The sequence below is a fragment of the Mauremys reevesii genome, linkage group 7 (genome assembly GCF_016161935.1).
Source record: "Mauremys reevesii isolate NIE-2019 linkage group 7, ASM1616193v1, whole genome shotgun sequence".
NCBI classification, from domain to species: Eukaryota; Metazoa; Chordata; order Testudines; family Geoemydidae; genus Mauremys; species Mauremys reevesii.
Genome location: NC_052629.1, coordinates 39999658 through 40014293, shown reverse-complemented (window position 1 = coordinate 40014293; position 14636 = coordinate 39999658). Strand labels below are relative to the sequence as shown.

General features: G+C 46.0%; 1 protein-coding gene across 10 annotated transcripts in view; it reads left to right on the top strand.

Moving 5' to 3' along the window:
• Positions 1-14636, top strand: part of LRRC20 (leucine rich repeat containing 20) — a 192947-nt gene that overhangs the window by 11555 nt on the left and 166756 nt on the right. For 4 of the 10 annotated variants that reach the window (XM_039546754.1, XM_039546756.1, XM_039546757.1 and 1 more), the window contains 2 exons: positions 3474-3591; positions 3821-3950. In XM_039546754.1, coding sequence (XP_039402688.1) covers positions 3869-3950 — 82 coding nt within the window. In that variant the 5' untranslated portion in view covers positions 3474-3591; positions 3821-3868. Of the gene's footprint in view, positions 1-163; positions 281-3473; positions 3592-3820; positions 3951-14636 lie in introns of those variants that run through there. The other 6 variants (XM_039546752.1, XM_039546759.1, XM_039546753.1 and 3 more) reach the window with 3 other exon arrangements.

Below are 14636 nucleotides of genomic sequence, written 5' to 3'. Positions count from 1 at the left end.
TTCCCTAAGACATGTTGACCTTGGAACAAGTAACTGGGAACTGTGATTAAGGAACCAACTTCACCTTCGTGCCTAACCCGCTGCCAGAGCTCCTGCATTTATTGGCTCTGGGTCCTTTGCTGCTCTCTGTCAGGTCCTCCTCATTGGATTCCCCCGCCTCCCCGCAGTTTGGCCGTAGAGGCAGCTGTTGCTGTTCTTCACAATGGTTGGAGGAAACGGGACAGGCGGAGCTGGGAGCTCAGGCTGAGCAGCAGCAGCAGCAGCGTGGGTCTGGTGCTGGGTAAGAGATCGTTTCCCTCTTCCCTCATCTCGCACAGACAAAAAGAGATTAGAAGAGTTTCCTCCTCCTCCTCACACACAATGGGGCCTGTGGATGCTGCCGAACTCCCCGATGGAGTGGGGCTGCCAGCGCAGCCCGGGAGTTTGCATTTCTCAATGCAGACTGCTAACATGCAGTAGTCTGAACTCGTTTCGCCCGGTGGCCCGAGGGGTTGCATCCACCAGGTCCAGGAAACAGTGAGAGTGAAAGAGCCCGGCAGTTGAAAGTGAAAGGAGGCTATTGTAATGCACGCAGCCTGCTTCCTGCTCTGTGCATTTCGGCAGAGCGCTCCTGCTGCAAAGGCGCAGAGGACAAGGCCATCCCCCTCTCCCCCTGCCCTAAAGTGGGAGACGTTTGGAAACAAACAACTACTTATGCTGTACATTTTGGTGTTAGAAGTTGGAAGTTGAACATGGAAGTGTGGAGAGGGTGAAATGCCACCTTCTGTGGCTTTGGGGGTCTCCCTGCCTCATCATAGTTGGTCAGGGTGGCATGTGCAGTAATTGTAGGATGTATGCAAATATTGCTGTTAATCGTCCTTAGTTTTCCCCATCAATGAAAAAGCAAGCTGGGTTGGATCAATGCAGACTGTGACAGCATTTGGTTGTTGTATCACTTGGATTTCCTTAGGGAATATTGCAGCCCAATTTAGTGTCAGATTTGCATGGAAAGGTATCTTGGTTCAGAAGTCTTGGCTTTCTGCCACCAGTCTAGTATTTTAATTTTTACCACTCAGTCAACTAAATATAGGACCACTGCTGCTGAATCACTGTCTAGGAGGGCTTAGGCATACTCCTTAGTAAAGATACCAAAATCATCCAAAGGAGGCATGACATGGAGATGTCGAGCAGCACCAGCTACAGATGGGGGTTCTAGGCTACTGCTTTCTTGCATGATGTTACTAGATGCATCCATTGGTCCTTTTCTTCTACTTTCCCATTTTGGCTCCTCTGTTGTTCTTACAATTCTTTTTAAGCCAAAATTCTTTGTAGTTTGTCTCCCTAGTTTTCTATTAATTCATGCCAGCAGAAGTGCCAGAGATCCCCTTGGAAAACAAAATATCTTAATAGATTTTAAGGCCAGAACTGACCATTATAATCTAATCTGATGTGCATAACACAGGCTATAGAATTCCACCCACTAATTTCTGCTTCAAGCCCATAACTTCCGAGTATTGTGGGCTCAAAAAAGGGGCAGTCCAATCCATCACTGAGCATTACTGTTACTGGTCTCTGCATCCTAAAACGTTCAACCAATGCCCTAATCGAGCACTATGATTGCTTCCTAGAGGTAATTTCTGCATACTTCAGCCAACTCTAAACTTCACCTGGGTGGTAGGTAGGGCCGGCTCCAGGCCCCAGCACGCCAAGCGCATGCTTGGGGCGGCATGCCGCGGGGGGCGCTCAGCTGGTCGCCGGGAGGGCGGCAGGCGGCTCCAGTGGACCTCCCGCAGGCGTGCCTGCGGATGCTCCACCGGAGCCGCGGGACCAGCGGATCCTCCGCAGGCACATCTGCAGGAGGTCCACTGGAGCCGCAGGACCGGCGACCGCCAGAGCGCCCCCCGCGGCGTGCCGCCGTGCTTGGGGCGGCGAAATTGCTAGAGCCGCCCCTGGTGGTAGGACAGGTAGTTAGAGGCAGAGTTTTGCCTTCTGATCAGTAAGTGATCTCCATTACCTCTTTACTAGGATTCAAATCCCCCCCAGGGAAGACTACAGAGAAGGCCTGATATTAGAGACCTGCTGTCTTAATTGCTGGAAAGTTCAGGTTTTGTAAGGACTAGTGCACTGAACAGTTACTCTTCTGGATGTACCTAGGTTTCATTTGTGTGTATTGTCTCTCTGGTTCCTTTTTCCATGCTTATTTGTATGTTTGTTTTTTCTGGGCCTCAATTTGTGTAAATAACTCGTGTTCCATTACTTATTATGAGCGTTGCTTCTACGAATTTTTAAATGAGGCCATATATACTCGTTTTGTCTACGTTTGAGACATGCTGTATGAAAGACATGCTATAGGGAATCAAGTAGACATTCTGCCCTGGCGAGGCAACAAAAATGGGTCTTGGGACAACATATAATCAGGTGCAGATTAGCCACTAGGCCAACGGGGCCTATACCCAGGGGCTCCCAGAAAAATGGGTGCCTCTGCTCCCCCCATCAGCCCAGTACTTCTGCCAGGGAGCAGGGTTGGGGCGCAGGGGCTTGCCCCACTCCACATGCCTGGTGCTCCTGCTGGGGAGCAGGGTTGGGATGCGGGGGCTTGCCACGCTCTACCCACCCAGAAAGTCCCCACGCCCGACCCCGCTCCCCGGCAAGAGTGCTGGGCAGGGCTGGGAAAGCCCCCATGCCCCGATCACATTTCCCTGGCAGGAGCAGTGTGTGTATGTGGAGGGGGGGGCAGGGGGCACATTGCAGGTAGAAAGGGTGGGGAGAAGCCTCTGCATATAATAAAGAAAATCTCCAGAATTTAAGGAGAACATCACAGGTTTTTCTTTTTCCTATTGTACCCTTCCGCTATCTGAGCACAAGGGATAATCTAGTCCAACAGGTAAATATTCAGAAGATTGTAGGGTCATGTGATTCCTTGTGATTTAATATATAGTCAGGAGTTCTGACATCCTGAAAACTCAGATCTTCATATGGAGCTCAATTTGTGAGGTTTGGTGTGTTTGGTTTTGGGAGAACGTGTTATTTTTTTAAATTTACATATTTATATTTGGTGTGAAAATTCAGTATTTAATTATTGGGGTGGGGAAAATAGGTTTAACAAAAGGCAGTCAATAATATTAAGAATCTACAAATGTCTTTTTAATTTTGATAGCCACAACTGACAATTTTGATTTAAGAATACAACTCAAAGCAATTTAATAATTTGAAAGATACATTTACTCATTTTGTAGTCTTTTGGATGCTGCAACAATAATGACAGTAACGAGTAATTAAGGGAGATTTAAAATTGAAGTTCATGGAGTCTGTTCATTAATTAAATCCAAAATACAGAGTATTTTGTGTAGTTACTTAGTGGAAAGCACATGCAAATAACTGCTCTTTCTGATTTAGTAGTATTTCACACTTACTTTGTACTATTGTAAATGACTACATAAAATGCAGGGCAATTGAGTATCTGACCCATTGTAAACATTCACTATTCACTGCAGAGTGGAGTAGAAAGGAAGTGGAAGAGGAAGGATGTTCCATGGTTAGACTGCCAGCCTAGGACTTGGGAAACCTGGGTAGAAGTCCTTCATCTGCCACAGACTTCCCGTGGGACCTTGGGCAAGTCACTTAATTTCTCTGTGCCACAGTTCCCCATCTGTTAAATGGGGATAAGTATATATGAAGTTAAATGCAGCAGATTCTGCTTAATAGCAGTCCTGATATTAACTTCTGATTAATAACATTTTGCCAGGAATAAATCCTGTCACATTGACTGCTATTTTTACTTGTCCCTTTCATGATATGTCAGCACACTGGACCCTCACTGTTTTCATTTCCTCATTGACAGTTTCCTCTGTGGACGTGCTTCCCTGGTGGGATTGGGCGTGGTGCCTGCATGGAGAAAAAAATGGGGGAAGCTGTAGCCAGAGTTGCCAGAAAGGTGAATGAAACAGTGGAGCATGGAGCAGACTCCCTAGGTGAGTTAATCAGTATGGCTTTGCTCACAGTGTGAGTTGGTCCCATACAGAGGGGCCCTTCAACTGGGGACACCAGGTCATGGTTCTCAGACTCAGTCATTTAAAAGGATGTTACCAAGACAGCTGAAGGGTGGTTTTAATTTTCCTACCAATTTGTTCCTTTTATATTTTGAAAAATGTTGATTTCTCCATCTCCCGATCCATGTTTCCAAAACAAGCAGAGGCCAATGTGGCTTCTTTCACTTAACTTTGGCATGCACATGCTAGCATGGTTAATAATGTCATCAGGAATGTGCATGGACCAGAAAATAGTGTTGTTAATTAACTGTTTGCAGCAGAAGGATACTTTAATTATTTTCATAATACAAAAAAAGTTTTTGTATTTATTTTGATGGAATTGTGCATTTTAAAAGTGTGCCAATTATTGCCAAGTTGGTTAGCTTTCTGGCAGAGGTCCCTGTGTCACCTATTTGGAGTAGAGACTGCAACCTGCTGTGCCCCCAACCTGGTATGCTGACTAAGTCCTTTGTAGGAGGATGGAAATAATGTTCTCTTTGAAAATGTCAGATCTGTTTGTAAACAGCGGGCTAGATTCTGCCTTCCTCAGTGTCCTATTTTACACTGCACTGGTGGTGCAAAGGGCCTGCAAAGGGAGTGGAAGCAGCCATTACAGACGGTCACAGGAGCAGGGCCGGCTCCAGGTTTTTTACTGCCTCAAGTGCCCCCCTTTCTCCCCCCCCCCCCAAACAAAAGCCAGAGTGCTGCTGCTGAAGCAAAAAAAAACCCGGAGTGCCGCCCCTTGAAAAGAGCCACCCCAAGCACATGCTTGGAACGCTGGTGCCTAGAGCCGGCCCCGCACAGGAGCGGTTTCCCCATCGAGCATAGAGCCAGCACAGTTGTCCTGTGCTGGCCCTCATTGCATCACAAAACCTTGTGATATGGTAGGGGACTGAGCAGGCATAGTTGGACCACACTGCCCACTGACTATTCTGTGCTGGTGGATGGCTCCATAAGGAGTCTTTGTAGAACAACATCAGTTAGGACAATATCTGTGATTGCTCCAGTGTATGCCAGGAACTGCTCTAGTGTCTAGTCACCTCTACAGTCTGTAAGGTAGAGAGGTGACACGCAGCCATCTGTGTTCCATCCCTTTTCCATGCTGTGTTGAGCTCAGTTTGGCTGCTACCCAAAACGAGAACCACAGTCTTTGTATTGTACATGGTCCTCCCCATCTGACTGTAGGGAGATGTACAGTCAATACAGGAAACCAGTCATTCTTTCAGTTCTGTCAACACTATCATCTTCTGGTATGTCACAGATGCATTCTTTATTCAGAGTATAGAGTCCACCACTATAGATGACATAGACAGTTAGCACTGGGGACTTGTACAATCCCAAACCTATTAAAAAGGCAAATTTTACAACCACATCCTCAGTCAAAGTTAACTGTCTGCACCCCTTAGTGAAATCAGTGAGGGCCATATAGTTGACTTAGCCCAGTAGTTCTCAAACTTTTGTAGTGGTGACCCCTTTCACACAGCAAGCCTCTGAGTGTGACCCCACCCGTATACATTTAAAAACACTTTTTTTTAATAGTATTAAATATTATAAATGCTGGAGGTGAAGTGGGGTTTGGGGTGGAGGCTGACAGCTCGCAACCCGCCAGATAACAACCTTGCAACCTCCTGAGGGGTCATGACACCCCCGTTCGAGAACCCCTGACTTAGCCCTATTTTATCTAGTAAATCATCTGTTCTTCATATTGAACACTCATCAGTCATGGGAATTGTCCACGTAGTTCAGGAATTAGGCCTACCAGGAAGACCACAGTCTCCTAGAAAGTTTAACTGATTCCTAGTTATCATTTACTCTATATACTCGATCATAAGCCAGTTAGTTTATAAGCCGACCCCTCCCCCTCCCCCAGATGGATAAGTAAAAATGGAAAATTTTTACGACTCATTCATAAGCGAACCCTATAATTCAGGGGTCAGCAAACTTTGGCTCCCGGGCCATCAGGATAAGCCGCTGGTGGGCCGAGATGGTTTGTTTACCTCGAGTGTCTGCAGGTCCGGAGATAAACCTAAGTAAACACAGTGTCCCGGCGTGCCAGCTGCCTACCCTGATGGGCCGGGACAGCAACTGGTGGGGAAATGTTTTGGAGGGGGAGAAGCTGGAGGTCTGTGGAGTAACCCCTGTGACCACCCCCCACATGACCCCACTCTAGCCTGGGACCCCCACACACTCTCCCCATTCCATCCCTTACCACCTTATCTGGGGAGGGCCAGGGGAGACTAGATGACCTTCTGAGGTCCCTTCCAACCCTGATATTCTATGATGTCTCTGGCCTGGCAGCGCAGCCGCAGCCTGCTCCGGCGGGCCAGACCGGGCGGCACGGCCACAGCATGACAATTATAGAGACCAAAAAAACCCTGTGGCAGACCCCTGCATCTCTGGCCCCTATGTCTAAGAGGAATGAGAGGCGGTACTTTCTCTTCTAAGGGCTATGAACATTTATACACCCACCCCCCTGACTCCTTGGTGGTTGTTGCAGCCAATCAGCAGGAATGCCAGGGCTACTAAGGCCCCTCCCCTAAGAATAGGGAGGCAAAAAGACTTGACCTTTTTGGCAGGAAGGTCTATTCCCCTGGGGGACTACAGCTCCGCATTGCAAATCAACAGGCCATCGTGAGCGCGCGCGCACACACACCCGTCTGCACTGCGATGGCCAAGTTTGCAGAGCTGCTGCCACAAGACTCTCGTGCAGGGTTTTCAGCATTGGTGGAGGAGGGTCTCCCGAGCTTCCCTACAGGCAGCATTGGACACAGGAGATGCAGCCTCATGTACAATGGCCACGGGGTTGTAATAAGTAGGGGTTCCTGGTTGCAGGTCTCTGGTCTGCCCCATGAGGTCCGGCAAACAATCCAGGACCTCCCCTTCGAGGGTTCAGCCCTCTTTTCTGGCTAGATGGATAAGAGACTCCATAGTACGAAAAACTCAAAGGCCACCCTTAGATCTTTGGGACTCCATAGACTAGCCACTCAACGTAGGCATTTCTGGCCATGGCCTCCCTCCAGGTTCTACCAACCCCAGAACTGCCAGGATGCTCCTCGAGGAGTGCTGCCTGCTTCTACTGCTCCTATTCCTCCTACATCAGTAGAAGCAGGCAGCACTTCACTGCCTGGCCCCAGACCACCCTTTTGAAGGTGCAGTCGAGGGCGGTGCACCAGTACTACAACTGGATCCATCCTCTTACCTTTTCGTCCTATCTCCTTTCAATCATGCATGGTCCCGTATCATCTCGGACCGCTGGGTGCTCCACATAGTAGAGGGGATATTTCATCCAATTCTGTGCCCTCCCTCCCTTCCACCCCCATTCCCCGTCCCTCTTCAGGGACCCCTCTCATGAGCAACTTCTCATACAGGAAGTGCACTCCCTCCTCAGTAGGGGCAGTGGAAGGGGTTCCTCAGGAAATACCGGGAGTCGAAGCTCTTGCCCCTTTGCTCCTAATACTGAAAGCCAAGGATGGCCTCAGGCCCATCCTGGACCTGTGGGAACTCAACAAGTTAATCAAGAAACTCAGGTTCTGCATGGTCTCCTTGGCCTCCATTATCCCCTCATTGGATCCAAGAGACTGTTATGCCGCCCTCAACTTGAAGGACACGTCCTTCCACATAGCAATAATTCCATCTCACAGAAGATACCTCAGGTTTGTGGTGAACAACAGCCACTATCAGTTTACTGTCCTCCCATTTGGCCTGTCAGCAACACCTTGGGTGTTCACCAAGTGTATGGCAGTCGTCACAGCATTCCTGTGCAAGCAGCAGATATAGGTGTTCCGGTACCTCGTCGACCGGCTGATGAAAAGTCACTCCAGATCTCAAGTGGAAGAGCAAGTTGGCTTCATAAGAAGGATGTTCGTCGAACTGGGTCTCCTTCTAAATGAGGCCAAATAGACACTGTACCCAGTATAGAGGATAGCATTTATAGGGGCAGTGCTAGACTCAACTCAAGCCAGGGCCAGAAGCCAGATTTTGGTCACTGGGTGACATCATATGGGGCCTCAGACAGTTCCCCACTACTACAGCAAGGAACTGCCTGAAACTTCTGGGGCATATGGCCACTTGTACCTATGTAGTACAGCATGCCAGCCTCAGGCTTCGCCCACTCCAGTCATGGCTAGAGTCAGTATATCGACCAGCTCGAGATGCTTTGGACAGCACTGTAACCCTGCCTCGTCCAATACTAGACTCCCTCCTGTGGTGGCTCGACCCACAGGTAGTTTGTGCAGGAGTCCCCTTCCACAATCCCCAGCCATCCCTCTCATTAGTGACACATGCATCAGATCTGGGATGGGGGGCACATTTGGGAGACCTCAGGACACAGGGCCTCTGGTCTCAGGCAGACCTTGCTCTGCATATCAATATTTGAGAACTGAGAGCAGTGTGCCTGGCGTGCCAGGTTTTCACTGCCCATATATCACGGAGATGTGTATCAGTCCTCATGGACAACAACACGGCAGTGTTTTATATCAACAAACGGGGGTGCACATTCCTTTCCCCTGTGCCAGGAAGCCCTCATGCTCTACACAGAAGTCCCACACACTCGATACACCTGCAGGCATCATACTTCCCTGGGATATGGAACGAGCTAGCGGACAGTCTCAGCTGCTCTTTTCACGGCCACGAGTGGTCCTTCTGGCTGGACATAGTGAGCTCACTATCTTCCAACACTGGGGCTTTCCCCAAATAGATCTGTTCGCTACACGACGGAACAGGAAGTGTCAGCTATTCTGCTTCTTCCTGAATCACAGCCCAGGTTCCATTGCAGATGCATTCCTACTTCCATGGGGAGGCCGTCTCCTATACGCACATTCCTGCTGCTTCCTTTAGGCCACAGGGTGCTCCTCAAGATCCACAGGGACCGAGCCCTAGTGATGTTGATAATTCTGGCCTGGCTATGCCAGCACTGGTTCACATCGCTCCTGGAAATGTCTGTGGCAACTCCGGTCACCCTACCTCTTGTCCCGGACCTAATCATGCAGGATCATGGCCGCCTCCGGCACCCGAACCTCAAGTCGCTCCACCTCACAGTGTGAAAGCTCCATGGATGAATGCGGTGGAGCTGTCCTGCTCTGATCAAGTCAGGCAAGTTCTCCTCTGCAGTAGAAAGCCCTCCACAAGGGCGACGTACCTTGCTAAGTGGAAGAGGTTCTCCCTCTGGTCAGAGTAGCACCATCAGTCGCCGACGCTCGCCTCGGTGCCATTTATACTGGACCACTTCCTCCATCTTTAAGCAACAGGCTCTGTCCATGTCATCAATAAGGATCCACTTGGCCGCCATCTCCACCTTCCATCCAGGCACGGATGGCTACTCAGTCTTCGCGAACCCAGTGGTCAGCCTTTTCCTTAAAGGTCTCGACAGACTATACCTGCAAGTGCGACAGCCTATCCCGGCTTGGGACCTTAATCTAGTCCTTTCCAGACTGACGGGTCCACCATTTGAGCCACTCCCGACGTGCTCCCTGCTTTCTCTCTCATACAAGGTGGCATTTCTGGTGGTGATAACCTCAGCTAGGAGAGTGTCGGAGCTCAGGGCCCTTACATCAGAGCCCCCTTGCACTGTATTCCATAAGGACAAAGTTCAGCTCAGGCCTCACCCGTCTTTTCTCCCTAAGGTTGTCTCCCAGTCAGGGCTGGCCTTACCATGAGGCGAACTGAGGCGGTGGTCTCAGGTGCCAGACTCGGGGGAGGCAGGGGTGCCACTATGACCCAGGGTGTAGAAAATTGTCTGCTGCTGGTGCATATGTATTCTCTCTGCTCTAGATGCATAGAGTGGAGTGCTGTGCTGGAGGAAGGAGGGCACAAGAGACATAACAGGCAGGCAGGAGAAAAGGTGAGAGGGAATAACGGAAAGTAACAGAAGCTTCAAGGAGAGAGAGGAGGAGGAGCCTCTTATGTACCTCTCTAGCACCCCCAGGAGCTTGGACTGATTAACACCAGCTCCTCAGGGAGCTTCCTGTTTTCTGCTGCTTCCCTGAACCCACTTGAGGAGAACAGGCAGTCAACTGAAGTAGTAGGAGCTAGTTTGGCCCTTAAGATGCTGATATCTTCCCTCACTCAGGCCCTGCTACCAGCCTGCTTATTTGTCCCCTTCAATTGAGTGTTGAGAGCCACTATAGCTGGCACAGAACAGCAATCAGGAGTGAAAGAAGAAAATGCCTCCTGGGACGGCATTCAGAAAAAGAAAGAAAGCAAAGGAAGCTTTTCTATCTAAGCAGGAAGGAGGTCTCCAGAGATACATAGACACAAATGTTCACGGTGAGCCTTCCGGACCCAGTGAGGATGTGAGTGGTGAAAAGCTCCATCTATTTAGTTTGTCCAAGAGAAAGTTAAGAGGTGACTTGATCCCATTCAAAAAGTACCTACGGGATAAAAGATTACTTATAGTAGGAGGGCTCTTTAATTTAGCACACAAAGGCATAACAAGATAAAATGTCTGGAAGCTCAAGCTTGATAAATTCAGGTTAGACATAAGCAGTACATTTTTACCAGTGAGTGAGTAATCATTGGAATATCTCACCAAGGGATGTGGTTCATTCTCTGTCACTTGATGGGGAATTGGTCACTTTAAATCAAGATTGGATATCCTTCTAAACAATATGCTACAGCTAAGACAGAAATTATGGGCTTAATGGAGGAATTGTTGGGTAAAATTCGGTCAGACTTGGATGGTTAAAGTCATCATTTCTGGCCTTAAAATGTATACATCTATAGGGAGATTTAAAAATATTTAGGTCCTAGCTGTATTAAATATCAACACCCTATTACCCTTACCAACCTTTTAACAAATTTTATAAGAAAACAACATCAAGATCTGCCCCACAAACACTTACTCCATGCTTGATTTTTTTTCTCAGTGAGGTCTTTTTCTCCAAAATCTTAATTAGTCACTGCAGTTAAATAGGTTTGTATTTAAAAAAACAAAACAAAATGCAAGAGTCAATCCCTTCGCTTCTTAGATACTCAACTTTCATGTTCTTTCCTCTTGTGATATCACAATTTTACTAGTTTTCCAATCACTGTAAACTGTTCTAGACTATACAGGACTTCACTTCCCACTTTAATGAACAAAGCGGGGGGAAAAAACTTACTTTTTTTTTTATTAACCAACCAAACAAAAATACCTTTCAGGCTTTCTTTATACATCAGAAAGAAAAAAGGGTGCAGAATCCTGTTTCGTTTTTTGTTTTTCCTTTGCAGGTTACTGTTCATCCCAAATTTTATCTTTACAAATTAATTCCCATACAGGGAGATTGCAGGAAGAGAGCCACCGTACTGGCAATGATGTGGCATTTGGCAATGGATTTCTTTCCTTGAGGGACCTGTGACTGAGACCAAGAGAGATTTATACCTAAACTGAGACTGGCTACTACTTGTGAATACTTAAATGTTAAAATAATTTAAAATAAACATAAAGACAAGTCAGAAATATTGGAGTTATCAGTCAAACCTGTAATTGACTTGATTCAGTTTGGATAGAAATCCAGTAGGTGGTGTAGTTTCATTTCTGAACAATGGCTAAAACTAGGTTATTTGATGAATTCACCTTTATTCTCTTGATTTTCCCCCCCACCCCCACACACCCTGACAGTGGAAAAATGAATGAGGATATTTTGAATGCAGGCTTATCACTTCTGATTATTGTATGGTCTCCCAAATCTTGCTGCTTATAATTAAACTTCCTGTTGTTTCTCTTTCTTTAATTCCTGTCATGTTTTCCTTCTTTTATCACTTCATATAGCTTAATGTTGTTCTAATATAGATTGCTTTGGAAGTAAGAATAAATCATTGGCTTTGATATTTCATCTTGATGACAAAAATTAATAGCAAAATAAGATCAGAATGGCTAATGAGTATTTCTGACTAAAAGGAACCTGTTCTGGTCCTCTTAGCAAATTTAGGACCCGTAATTCACTGCTATAGGGTTAGACAGTGCAATGGTAAAATCATCTGAATGCTGTCTGAACAGACAGCTTCTTACATGCGGGAAACTGCAGCATTGAGGAGTGACAGCTACAAAGTATGCTGGTATAGATGCAACCTATGGGCTTGATCTAAAGCCCACTAAAGTCAATATAAAGTCTTCCATTGCTTTCATTGGGCTTTAAATCAGGCCCTATAAATGAGCAGATGGATATTGTATATTGTGACATAGATCTTGTCTCCAATGACATTATTAGAGAATTTTAAACTTTGGTCACCTATTCCTGTCAAGTCTTGTGCTCACCCAGCCTGTGTGGGAAAAGTCCTATACAATTTAATAAATGACACCAGTAGGGTTCTGTAGAAAATTACTGTAGGTTGTAATTTTCTATTAAATTCTATATAACTTGTCCAACAGGGAGTTTTCCCCAAGACCTTACTGTCTGCTGGCAATGGCAGTATTTCCTGGGGACAGTCTTTCTTTTACCCTATGGCTCTGACCAAGGGCTCCAGGTCAATTACCACTTAAAGCGCCCCCCTCTCCTCCGAGCAGAAGTTTTTCAATGTCTCTGCAAATGTACAACAGTGACTTATACCTAAAACAGCAAGTGGCCCTTTAAATAAAGAAAAAAATATTAGAAAAATCAAGAGAGAACCATATTAAATCAAAACTAGACTACAGAAAATAGCATCTCCTGTAAATGGCACAGCCAGATAAGGTACACTCTTGCAGTCACAGATTTAAGATAACTCTAGGGTGTAATTGAAGACTCAGGTTTGTCCAAATTCCCCAGTTATATCCCCATCTTCACCCCCTATATCCATTGCATGTCTGTCCCAGTGTTGTTCTACACTGAGTTTAACTCTGTCTTTGCTTATTAAACAGTATGTGTTCCCATCCTCTGTCTCTTCATGTGTTCTTTTAAAGCTCTTACAGTCTTGCTTATATGTTAGCTTTCCTCTGCATACACCTTTGTTAAATAAAGTCCATGTGCACGCTATCACGCTGTGTAGGTACTTTGGGAGTGTGTGCGTCTCCTGTCACGGTAGTACCTGAGCAGCTAACAAATATGAGTGAGTTTATGTTCACTGCACCCCTGTGAGGTAGGTAAATAATTTTATCACATGAGGAAATTGAGACATGGAAATGTTAAGATTTATGCAAGGAAGACTGTGTGGCAGAGTAGGAAATTGAACCCAGGTCTTCTTAATTCCCGTACCCTGCTGTAATCACAAGACTACTTTCCCTCCTTGTTGTCTCTTTCCCTCAAGTATCAGCTACTAAGGCATCTTTTTTTTTTTTTTAAGTTCTAGTCATAGGGAATTATTTTTCTATAATTCCCTATTTCTTATTAATACTAATCTATATTGAATTTAATTTCTTTATGGGCAGTCTTTCCCATCACAGGAATACTGGATTGTTTAACTGAAGTGTCAGATGAAAGATACACATTGTTCATAGAAATAATTTGGACCTGTCCTATAAAATAATGGACTGTGATAACAATTTAATGCAGTATTGATTTTCTTATTCTTAAGAACACGAAAGAATATGATGGGTGGAAAAATATATGCTTAAGAGCTAATTGGATGCTCGGATTTTTTGTGTGTGAAACTCTTTGAATAGTTTATAGTGGAATCACACTGAGATCATATGAAGTACGATAATTCATAGAAACCATGGACTCCATTGTAGACAGGAATATCTCATATTGTGGGGTCAAGATCCCAAAAGAGAGACAGAATGTTTAGGGGTAGGATGGTAAAAGTAGTTGACTCATAAGAGTTTATAAGAATTAGGGTCAAAGGCTGGATCAGACTCCTATTGAAGTCAAGCAGTCTCTCTCTCTCTCTCTCTCTTTTTCTTCCCCCCCCCCCCACCCCCACCGTTGACTTTAGTGGGGACTGGAAAAAGCACCAAAATGGGTTTCCTATGATGTACTGATGTCTTTCTAGCTCCCCACAGCTCATCTTCTGTGAGCCAGGAAGCAAAGTGAAATAAACAAGAATTATTTGCACAAAGGGGGTAACATTCATCCCTATGCAGAGGGCCAGCATAAAGCCTGTGCGTCACTGAAGTCCCACTCTAATTCCATGTAAGAACTGTTTTGAGGACATAAATGTGCACAGACCTTCTGCATAGGAGTGCATGTCACCCAAGATTCATTTTACTTTATTGTTTACGCTCGTGCTAATAGAGACCCCAGCTCAGTTGAGGTTGCTGTCCAAACTAAGTGCTGGAAAGGGAAATCAACATCCTCCTCAGTTTCCCTTTGCACTTTACCCACTGAAGAGTAAACTCCCTCAGCTCAGTCCTGTGGTGTTACTGCTCTCTACATATTGATCTGGGATCCTAAAGGGAAACTGAGGAGGATCCATGTGTGAAGATCTTATTGTAAAAGAAGTGGCACAATCTTCCTCACATGGAACCTAACAAAAAAGTGAAATGCCTCACAATGGATAATGGGGAGGCAAGGAATTTCTTAAAATGGCATAAAATATGAGGAAATGCAGAAAGAGGATCTGGGCATAAATAGACGGAGGGAAATACTAGAGAAGAGACATTTTTCAAGGAGAGGGACAGATTGGCAGAGAACCAAGTACTTTGTCCATAATAAGTTACAATAATTTCATTTTCCACGTTCAGCCTTGGATATTAGACTTTTCTGATACTGTGTAAATATTATGACTATAGAGAAG